The 10,981-nt window shown below is 45.1% G+C and overlaps 1 protein-coding gene across 1 annotated transcript in view; it reads left to right on the forward strand.

The window, feature by feature from the left end:
- The window catches only part of LOC126540324 (mitochondrial intermediate peptidase), a 65,105-nt gene extending 54,673 nt beyond the window's left edge, over window positions 1–10,432 (forward strand). Inside the window, exons 13-15 of the mRNA XM_050187117.2 lie at window positions 3,258–3,491; window positions 8,928–9,123; window positions 10,189–10,432. Of these exons, the coding sequence (XP_050043074.1) occupies window positions 3,258–3,491; window positions 8,928–9,123; window positions 10,189–10,265 (507 nt within the window). The 3' untranslated portion in view covers window positions 10,266–10,432. The remainder of the gene's footprint in view (window positions 1–3,257; window positions 3,492–8,927; window positions 9,124–10,188) is intronic.
- The last annotated feature ends 549 nt before the right edge of the window (window positions 10,433–10,981 follow it).

The following is a 10,981-nucleotide window of genomic DNA, read 5'->3' on the forward strand; positions in this document are numbered from 1 at the left end:
TGAGACCTTGACGTCTCATGCTGTAACAATTCGCGCCAAGTGGGCATATCAGAACGTGCCACCAAAATCCCTTGCTAAAAGAAGCTTCTCACTCGGGCTAAATTTGAGGAGTGTAAACAAAAGCTTGCCGAAGCCGCAAAATCTGCAACAGGAATAATGACAATGTACATCTGGGGCTACTTGGGCATGCGTCGGTTGCTCATGCTGCAACGAATCGCACACCCCTTTGCGTTACGTAGATGTAGTAGATGTCAACCACAGTTGCATCTGTAAAATTTTTTAGTGACTTCAGGTCATACGTTTTCCTGGTTAGTACATTTTTTAAAGAAAATTCCGTATGAATGAATGAGGTTCAACGTTATATATGACGAGGGTTCGATTCCACCCAGCACCAGAGAAATTTTAGCTGTTTTTATTTTTTTTTTTCATTGAAGAGTGTCACATACCCAGGGACCTTAGTTTGCATAAAAAGGTTCGTTGAAGAGTTGCACATATCCAGCGTAAGGGTGATTAGTGAGGGACTCAAGTCATAAAAGGCGTTCATCGAAGTGTGGTGACACATACGCAGTGGCACATACTGACTGACCCAAGTAGTTGTAAAGAGGTTCATTGAACAGTTGGCACGTACCTAGTTGCACATACTCAGTGCCTCAAATTGACATCAGAGAAGTTGTGGGCTGCAAAGAAAAGTTAAAAACTTCGCGACTTTATTTGAACAGCTGCGAGGGACCCAACTGCCGATCCACCCATCGTCTATTCCTCTTCCTTCTAGCCTATCTTCGCACCAGCTCGTGTGGTTGGCCAGGGCCAGCAGAAGAAGCAGAAAGATGTGCCTTGAAAGATGGCACATGCCTAGCTTCACATACCCAGTAACACAACTTGGCTTGAAAAGGGCTAACTGACGTCACTGAAATGCACTGCATACACATGCTCAGTTACCCAAGTTGGCCTCAAAGAGATTCCTTAAAGAGCAACACATACCTAGTGGCACATAGCCAGTGGGCCCAATTGTTGTCAGGTTGATCGATGAGTGGAACAGACCAGGTGGCGTATATACACTACCCAGTGCTCGAAGTTGGCATCGAAGAGGTTCGTTGAACAGCGGCACATATCTCGCACCACATATCCAGTGACCCAAAATTGGTGGGAAAACGGATAGAGACATAGATGGCTCCTCTGACAGCCCCCAAAACGTGGGTGAAGTACCCTAAGACTGTTAATCGCATTAAAAATATATCAATGAGAAAAAAAATTGAGGTGCAGCGCTGCTCTGATTGCTTTAATTTGTGTGGGATGCGCTGTGAATGTGCCATGCAGTTTTTGCCCATCCACTGGCTCGTTGAGACACTGCTTTGCCACAATATTATAACTTCATTATAACAGAACAACCAAAGTGCCTGGTTGTTATACTATGGCATTAAGCTACAGCCAAGTTCAAAAGCATTCAGTTTGTCTTTTGTACAATTTTTGTACAACATTAATGCATGTTAGCGCATTTCTTACACTGTATATTTTGTGTATGTATTCACATATGTATTCTAATTATTGTATAATCTTTGAGTGTACTGTCCCCCCTTACACAATGCCTCTAGGGGCCTGTAAGGTACCTTTAAATAAAAATAAATGAATAAATAACAATATCAGTAAAATCGGCAGTCTGCTTCATAATATTGAAATTCGACCATTTATTTATTTATTTATTTATTTATTTATTTATTTATTTTCAATACCTCAGAAACCCCAATTAAGAGCTTTTACATGAGGGGTGGGCACAATTATTTGTGGAAGATGTTTCCAATGACTTCTTTGAATTTGGCAGTGATGGAGTGGTGCACAGCATCGCTGGGAAGAGCTTTCTAATCCATTGAAGTCCGCACGAAAAAGGATGACTGGTATGCGGAAGTATGCGCTAGAGGAGGGCATACTGGCTTTAAATTGTTGAGGCAACTTGAAGGATGATGAGCTACTGTATGGCAGGGGTTCTCAGTGCTGCGTGATAAAATTTATGAGAAAGGCAAAGACCAGTGACACTGTGACACTTTGAATGATCAGGAAAGTTAGCATGTGATTTCATGGCAGTAACGCTTGAATGGGAGGAATATTCAGAGAAGATGAATCAAACAATGCTGTTTTGAACTGATTCTAAGGTGTTTATGGGGTTATCTTGGTGAGGGTCTTAAGCTGCGCATGCGTACTCCAGTTTAGGCTGTATTAAAGTTTGACAAGCTAGTAGTCTCATTGTGGAAGGGGCATAAATGGAGGTTACGCCTTAGAAAATCAAGTGCATGGTTAGCTCTGTTAGTTAAGCATGTTGTGTGAAGGGACCACCTAAGAATTGAGGGGAAGTTCATGCCCGAGTCTTTTTAACAGCATGTATTATAAATCTGATGGTCATAAATGAAATACTGTGATGTTGTGTAAGACTGACGCCTATGATATGGAACTAGCAATGTTTTCTTAGCATTTAATGATGTGAGCCATGTGTTAGACCAATTATTTCACTGAGCAAAGGTCACATTTAAGCGCTATAATGTCGGCGAGGTTATTAATCGAGTGATAAATTACACAATCTGCAAATAGCTAGATATCAGAGAAAACGTATATGATAGATGGTTAGTGTATATTAAAAATAAAAGTAGGGGAAGAACGGTGCCCTGTGGTACTTCAGGTACACCTGAAGTAATGGCATGCAGGGGGTTCACATCGGAGTCCACGTCATCTTTAGTAACGAGATTCATAGTGGCATGACATTGCACTCTCGAGCAATTGCGTTTGTAGGGTGTTCCACTTCAAAGTTTCTCTGTCACATTTCATTCCATGAGTACAGCACACTGTAGCATAAAGATACCAAACATGTGAGATGTATAAGCCACAGGCACATTGTTCTGTCTTCTCTTCTATCTGTTCTGTGTGCTCTATTTGCAGTACACTGCATGCAATGAATTACGACTAAACCAACTGGCTGGACAAGCCAAACTTTGTTATTTTGTTCTGTTAGGCAGACGAGGGAAGCCAGATGCACTTGTCTCAGCATTGCCACTTTTTATCTTGAACCAACATTCTAAATCCTGGGTGCGTGGTGTGAAACACCTCCGCTAGAGAGAGCAGATGCAGAACGCTTTCATTTTGAGCATTCAATTTTGATCAAAGAAAGGATCCAGAAGTCATGCTGTCAAATCAGGTTGCAGTGTTTCTGCTTGATGATGCCGCATTGAAGCACGGGTTGCCCTGGCGTTCTTTGCTGCGGGTTGGTGCAGGTGGTGTCGACGTTTGCCCGCCACTACCAGACGGGCGAACCCATGCCCTACAACATGGCGTTGTCTCTGCGGCAGATGCGCTACCACTTTGCGGCCAGCGAGACGCAGCTGCAGGTGTTCTATGCGTTGCTTGATCAGCGATACCACGTGCGTCACCCTCTGGGCAAGAGCACCACAGAGGTCCTGGCAGAGCTGCAAGGGCTGCACTATGGAGTTCCTTACGTGCCCAACACGGTGAGCACTTACTGCAAGTGCTCAAAAGAGCTGCAGCGCTCTTCTCCAAATGTACAGTGCAATCCACTCTTAAAATGAACACCTAGTCCAAGCTTAGTCATCGATTGCAGCTAATGTGGAGTGCGAGGGTCACCACTGGAAGTGCCGGTGCTGCAGTCACTTGTGCATCAAAAGTGGGATCGCTTTACTGCAATGGGAGCGCTCGCGGGGATTTCATCCCGCAATTTAGGAGGGTTATTTCATTTTGACATATCATGGTGCCCTTTATCATTGAATAGTATTGGCTTTCGTATTAGAACAGAAAAAAATGTGCGGGGCCTTCTAAATGGTTTTTAGTATTCTCATCGTGGAATATATCCACCAAAGGCTGAGATTGGCTGAGGTGGGGCTTCACGACACCATGCGATGCACTGCCGTGAAGCTACATGTGAAGTGAAGCTTCTTCACCCTTCAAAGTTCCATTATCTCCTAGGCAACCTCACCCTCTCCCCACCCCTGTGTGTTGAAGCTCCTTTCTCCCCTCCTTCATAGTCGGCCATTCTCCTGCTCTTTATAGCTCGCCATTTTGCATATAGGAGTTAGCTACTAGTGCACGTGGCGCAGGCAAGCTAGAACTCAGATCAGGATGAGCTGCACTCAACGGCCATCCTTTAGCATAAGCTGAAGGTTATCAGCATCGTCAAAGAGGGGGAGAGCAGGTTCGCTGGTCGAAGATATGGTGTGGAGGAGTTGTGCATCTGCGAATGGAGGCTGTTTTTACTTTGATTTGAGTTTTGTTGTCCCCAGTTATCTCTGTGAGATATACGTGCATTTTTTGTTCACGAGTTGTTGTAATTGGACATGCGAGTTATATGCAGTGGCGGCTTGTACACAAAAAAATACGGGACATACTTTTGACAAATGTGCTTCAACATCTTGGAGCTTTCCAGAAGCGGCGAAGTATTACTGTGACCGAGAATGAAGACAGTAATTGAAGGTTGGCACTTCCCGGTGGGGGGGGGGGGGGGAGAGAGAAATTTGTGGCATCGTAAAGGTGTTTATGAAGTAGAAAAATCAGGTGCTAATTCGGCATTTACATGTGAATGCTATACGTCACATTTAATATCTGCCAGTTTGTTCTGCGAAATATAAGCTTTGTGTTCAGAGGCAATGTTACGCAAAATGTGCGTTACTTTTTGACAACCTTTTCTGACATTTCTTTATCAGATTGTGCTTGACTAAGTACAGTACTTGTATGCTTGTGCGAACATCAGTTTTTTGGTTCGAAGTGAAGTCGAAGCGAATAGTTATTAGTGTCAAATAATTTTTAAGCGAAGAGTTTGAATAGTTGTGCGATTTGCATGAAACCTTGTTGACAAATCTGAAAAAAAAAAAAAGGTTCTTTAGTTGCAAAGAAGGAAACAAATGCATATTTGGAATCTGTTTATGTTCAAAGTGCTGTTACTCAGATATTTTCATGAAAAGTGCAAATGCAGCATTTGTTAGAATGCGTACAGCTCAGAAAATTCATTTGCAGGCTTTTGCTCACTGTTGTGCTTCAATCTACTTGTAATTTCATGATGGGCAAGGCCACAGGAACGTTTTTAATTTGCCCGTTGCGCATTATTGCAAAACACGACCTTGGCTGCGAAATGCTGGCAGTTTAGGCTGCTGTTTTCCTCTGCACGCAAGCTTAATCCATTCCGTCCAGTAAGTGCAGAGATTGAGTAGACACACTCACCACTTCTGCAGCCCTCAGTATAGCTCGAGTGCATGATCTCGGGCCCGATCATCGATGAGCGGCAAACTTTCCATGACAGTTTGCCTCCCACTGCCATGCCTGTCTTGGCTGTTGGGCCTGGCTAGCACTGCTTTGGCGGTTGTCAACGATCTAAGTTGCAGTTTTGTACCGATTCGATGCACACCTATTTGCAACTACTTGAGTACTTGCTGTTCGTGCACTTGCTTTCGAGTACCTGCTCATCGCTCACTGCAAGCACTCGATCCAAAAGTGGCAGAAGCAAAATACACTGTGAAATGCCATCTCTGTGTAAAACTTCGAGTCACCTTTAAGTTTATTTCCTTTTTAGAGAACTGCCTGCATGAATTGCATCCGACTTAGATTGATCTCTTTAGAACCTTCTCTCAAAATAAACATCTCAAGGGATGGCATACAGATGTCATGAGTCCTTTCTGTGATATTGTTCTAGCCAGTGGGCACACAGCCCAGGTGTATAGAAAAAGAAAACCTTCTTTGCTGTCTTGGCTGAGGAATAGTTCTTGATTGGGCAACTTGTACCTGAAGTGCTAACTTTGAGCTGGTGCACCCATATGAGAAGAAAAGGTCAAAGATTATGCACTCGGTACATCATCTTTTCATTATCAATGCATCATTGATAGCACTGTTGGGTGATCACCGTCAAGATGGGTTGACATCAGATGTCTGTATAAAAATACTGCTAGTTTCTGACTACCATTTTGTTTTGCTCTGCAGGATTAAAGCAGTGTGTATAAAAAAAGGGGGCATAATAAAACGAGTCACACAGACTCCTTTTGACATACAGACTCTTTGTGGGCACTGAGCATCTTGGATGCATTCCCTTGTTTGGCAAGTGCTTTGTTGAGGGGGCCAGCGAACTAATTGAAGAAATAACCTAAATAGGTTTGATAGACAGGCTTGGCAAGCAGTGTGTTGGCGCACCTATATCCTTTATTGGCGCAGATAAGGCCTTTCTGCATATAGTGTAAACTGAATGATTGTGGAAAAAAAAAGAAATTAAAGGGCCCCTCATCAGGTCTGGCCATTTTGAGCTGACAAGTGCAGAGCACACATTGAGCGATAACAATCGCATCTGCAAAGTATTACATTGCTGCACGGTGCGAAAAGACCTGAAATTTCAAACCGAATGCCGTTTTTCCTTCTTCTCGCAGCCGCCGCGCTTCAAACCAGATGGTGACGTAGTCGTGTCCGCAGTGTGACGTCGCTCGGTGGTGACACGTGACTTCGAGAAATATTCAAGACATCTGTTATCTGTGCGATTTGTTGCTTGAATTGACGAATTGAAGTTTAGAGAAATAGTAAAACACACAAACGGAATGTCTGCATGTTTCTTGTTTTACTTCGCATCGAAGGAAGACAGATGTACTTCCGCTTTCGTCTGCTTGTTCCTATGGTCGTGCAGTCATGTGCATAGGTACCGAAACTATGCCATTTTCTACCGGGCCGGACGGCAAGCATCGGAATAGGCCAGACTTGATCGGATAGGATCGACGTGCCGAACAAAGGAGCGCCGCAAGGGGCGATAGTCACCCCGATTCTCTTCAATGTCGCGATGCTAGCACGGACCAAAGAGCTGCGGAAGATCCTGGACCTAGGTTACGCCCTGTATGCAGACGACATCACGCTCTGTGCCACCAAGGGCACCCTCATGCGAAAAGAGGAGACCCATCAGGAAGCCGCGACAGCCGTGGAGAGAAGTCCGAGGGGATCTGAGTGCACGGAGGAGAAATCTACAAGTCCCCCGGCCCTATCGACCTCTATCTAGAGGGCGACAAGATCACGGAAAGCAATAAGACTAGAATTCTGGGTTTTTAGATCCAGAGCAACCTGAAAGCCTCCCACACCATCCAAGCCCTAAGGTCTGCCACCAACCAGATCTCGCGGATTATCAAATTACAAGCCGCAAGGGCATGCAAGAAGAGCACACGCTTCGCCTCGTCCAGGCTCTGGTGATCAGCAGAGTAACGTATAGCATGCCGTATCACTACCACTCGCTAAACAAACGCGACCAAGAACAAGTCGATGCCATCATCAGAGGTGCATACAAAACGGCCCTGGGTCTCCGTTACCACCTCAAATGAGAAGTTAGCGGCTCTCAAGATCCATAAGACTACAGAACACGGCAGTGGGCAGAGCCATCCTCTGCCGGACTGGAACGGCAGCGGAGCTCCATGCCCTCGATGGGCAATGATCACTCCCGCCCGAGGCCAGAGGCAAGATCAAGGTGAACGCCATACCGAAGCACATAAGTCATGAACTTCATGAAGGACAACGCAAGGCTCGCATCAACAGACAGCGCCAACAATTCAAGGGTGACCCGTATGTAACGTACGTGAACGTGGCGGCTTACTCTATAGGGGGCCTCTTCGCGGTAGCCACCGTGAACGGGAGAGACAACTCCTTGACCCTCGCGGCCTCCATCAGGGCAGAGACCCCAGCTGTGGCTGAGACCATAGCTGTAGCGCTAGTAATAAAGCAACAAGATAAGCTAGGCAGGGAAGTTCATGTCGTTACTGACTCGCAACAGGCCTGCCGTAACTATACCAACGGACGAACACCGCTGCTGGCGGCTCAGATTCTAGGCCCGAGGCTGCAAGAATCGGATCAAATCACGTGGACGCCAGGCCATGTGGGACTGGAGGGGAACGAAAGGGCGAACGCCTTAGCTCGAGCGCTAATCAACTGAGGGGGGTGAAGCCAATCATCTCATCAATGCCCACCAGACCAGACCTTGAGGATCGCGTGACACATACATCACAGGCCATGCCTTCATTTTTCTTTCTGCTCGCTTTTTTTTTTTCTCGGCGCTACGCATTTCCACTGATGGGACCACACGCAAGCTGTTGTCTCGTTCGCGAAGCGCATGATTTTGCACGCTGTGCACAAGGAAACATGACTAATGGTATAATTCAGTGCTACACGAATACTGAGGCAGAACAAGTGGAAATGCGTAGCGCCGAGAAAAAAAAAAAAGCAAGCAGAAAGAAAAATGAAGGCATGGCCTATGATGTATGTGTCACGCGATCCTCAAGGTCTGGTATGGGAGAATGCAGGGAAGGAATTTCGCTTGCGAAGGCTAAACAGGGTGAGTGGATGAAGCGTCTTGCTTGGCAGTGGAGCCCGCCTGCTGAAATCAGGAGTTCACGGCACTGAAATATTTATATCTCGGCTATTCATGAGCTGATTTGCAAAATTTTTGTGGCAGAACGCTCCCTAGAGGACATGTAACAACTTCCAGCACCTAACCAAAATTTTCAGTGGGGCCTGGTGAGGGTCCCTTTAAGGCTTTCTTGTCTATAAGTGTCTGTCTTCGGCAAAATAAGCTCATTGGGAGTCAGTGCTTTGTGTCAATTTTCGTAGTGTTTATTGTTTTACACTTTTTTGCACATCATGAAAGATCAAGTACCCAAATTTACGTTTTAGTGATCCAGCACTATCGTCATGCTTCTGCTGATCGCCGAAGGTATACACTGACTTGACATCTAGGATAAGAAGCAAAGATTCACTAAAAGTGAGAAGTATCTTACTTGGTTGGTGGTAAGCTTGGTGCTAGATGGCTTATCGCATGCCTTGTGTATTTTGTCATCCTCTATGTCTTTCTCAAAAGCTTCAACACAGACTAATAGCGTAGGTGGGCTTCTTCTAAAACAGTCACTTGCATGTCCCTTATTTGACAGGCCTGGCAACTGCGGTTTGGCCACCTGGTGGGCTATGGAGCCAAGTACTACGCTTACCTCATGTCTCGTGCTGTTGCTGCATGGACCTGGCATGAGCTGTTTCGTGAAGACCCCTTCCGGCGTGCAGCAGGCGAGCGCTACCGCCGCGAGCTGCTTTCACACGGCGGCGCAAAGCCCGCACACCAGCTAGTCAGCAGTGAGCACATCAGTCCCACTTGTATCTTTCATTTTCTCATCCTGCAGGAGAGTGGCTCTGCAACACTGATTTTTTTTTTATTATTGTTGTGGTTGAAAGCACATCATGGTGGTTTCAGTTATCTGCTGTGGTGGTGGTGGCAGAATATATGGACACACTCGTATTGAGAATTCACTTGTTTTGTGTCGGCCATTTTCGAGGTCAACATGTAGTGTGTGCCTGATCACTACAATTTCGACATTTTCTTCTTTTTTTTTTTACTTATAAAAAAAAACGTGGCTGACACGATGCTTGCTAAGCAGACATCCTTTAGAAAAAAAATTTGTTGGCAGGTCATTTTGTGAAATCTGACTTCTAAGCAGAGCTGGAGTGCCAATTTTCGTGTTTGCTTCAAGGGTGGATTACACTGTACATCAAGAACTCTGTTGAATCATAGTGAGCCCCCCTGCTAAACTGCCGTGGCTAGCCACATTCATAGTGATGTCTCAGTGAGCAGAAGGTCACAGGTTCTGCACGAGGTTGTGTGCCGAGCTCTTGCCAGAAATGTCCTTATTCCAGAAGCACGGTTTCTAGCATAACGCGAGTGCCACTCTGCGGCCAGCAATTCTGTAAAAATAATCTTGCCCTATATTTGCACATATATGGCAGATATTGTTCCAGTGATAGAAGCAGGAAAGAATTGATTTTCGTTTTTCTGCGCGTCAAGTGGAAGACTGGAATGAGCACAGTTCTAGAATCCAGCATCTTTCTATTTCATTCACTGCATTCACCCTTTGGGAACCAAATTTTAATGCTCTTGTGTTTGAGACAAACCCACTGATCTGGAGGCCTTCTAGTAAGCATGGGCAAGGATATATTTATTCTGTGCTTTTGTCGAGACAGCATTGATCTCAGTCTTTTAATGTACTGATTTCATGTAATTTTCTGGTTCTGCTCATCCATTTGTTTTCTATCTGCTTGTGTCTTCATCCAGTTTTGACCAGTTCTGGACAACAGGCTGTAGGGAACGGATTGAGCTGATTGGCAAGGCCAACATTTTGACTCTATGTACTTCATCTTTTTCAGGTTTCCTCTCTAAAGAAGTGACACCAGAAAACCTAGCAGCTGTCCTCATCGCAGACATTGACGCAGGCCTCACGTGAAGCCCCTTTGCCTTTGTACAGCTTGCAGCAGAAGGCGGCATTATGGTAGTAGCTCAAGTTTAACATCTGCTGTGCTTAGAGCTAGGAGTCGCTCACCATTTTCATCTGCGATTTCAGTCCAGCATGTACAGTGAAGCATAAATTATATATGTTCACACCTGCCTTGAGTTATTGGTTTTCTGATCTATTTCTTGAATGACCCCAATGATACCGTACTTTTGTATGTGTAAGCTGCCCCTGCATATACTAATTCACTTCTCCTCTTTCATTCATTCGGAAAGAACAGGATAAAGAAAAGCTGCACAGATTCTGCAGCCCTAGCTCAGTGACTGCTCTAAGTAGTCATTGACAAGTGTAGATTATCTCATTCAGCAACTTTCATAATCTATAGAGCCTGGCACAACTGCCAGACAAGGCAAATTTTGAGACCCACTTTTTTGTGTGGTCAGTCATCACCATTTTCTATGTTGCCTGTTAAGTGTGATGGTGAGTTTTTGCCTGAATCTATAAATGGGCAATAATGCTTTATGGTAATACTGGGACGGAGCCATGGGCAGCAGCGCTGGCAGTGACATTTTGTAATGTTGCATTCTAGCAGACCATACTGATCTGTTATTGCATTACCAACAGTAGTGGACCAATGGTTATGGCATTCTGCAGCAGAGCGCATTATCAGTTCAATTCCCAGCCACAGTGGCTGCATTTTGACAAGTTCT

Source organism: Dermacentor andersoni, chromosome 2 (genome assembly GCF_023375885.2).
Source record: "Dermacentor andersoni chromosome 2, qqDerAnde1_hic_scaffold, whole genome shotgun sequence".
Lineage (NCBI taxonomy): Eukaryota > Metazoa > Arthropoda > Arachnida > Ixodida > Ixodidae > Dermacentor > Dermacentor andersoni.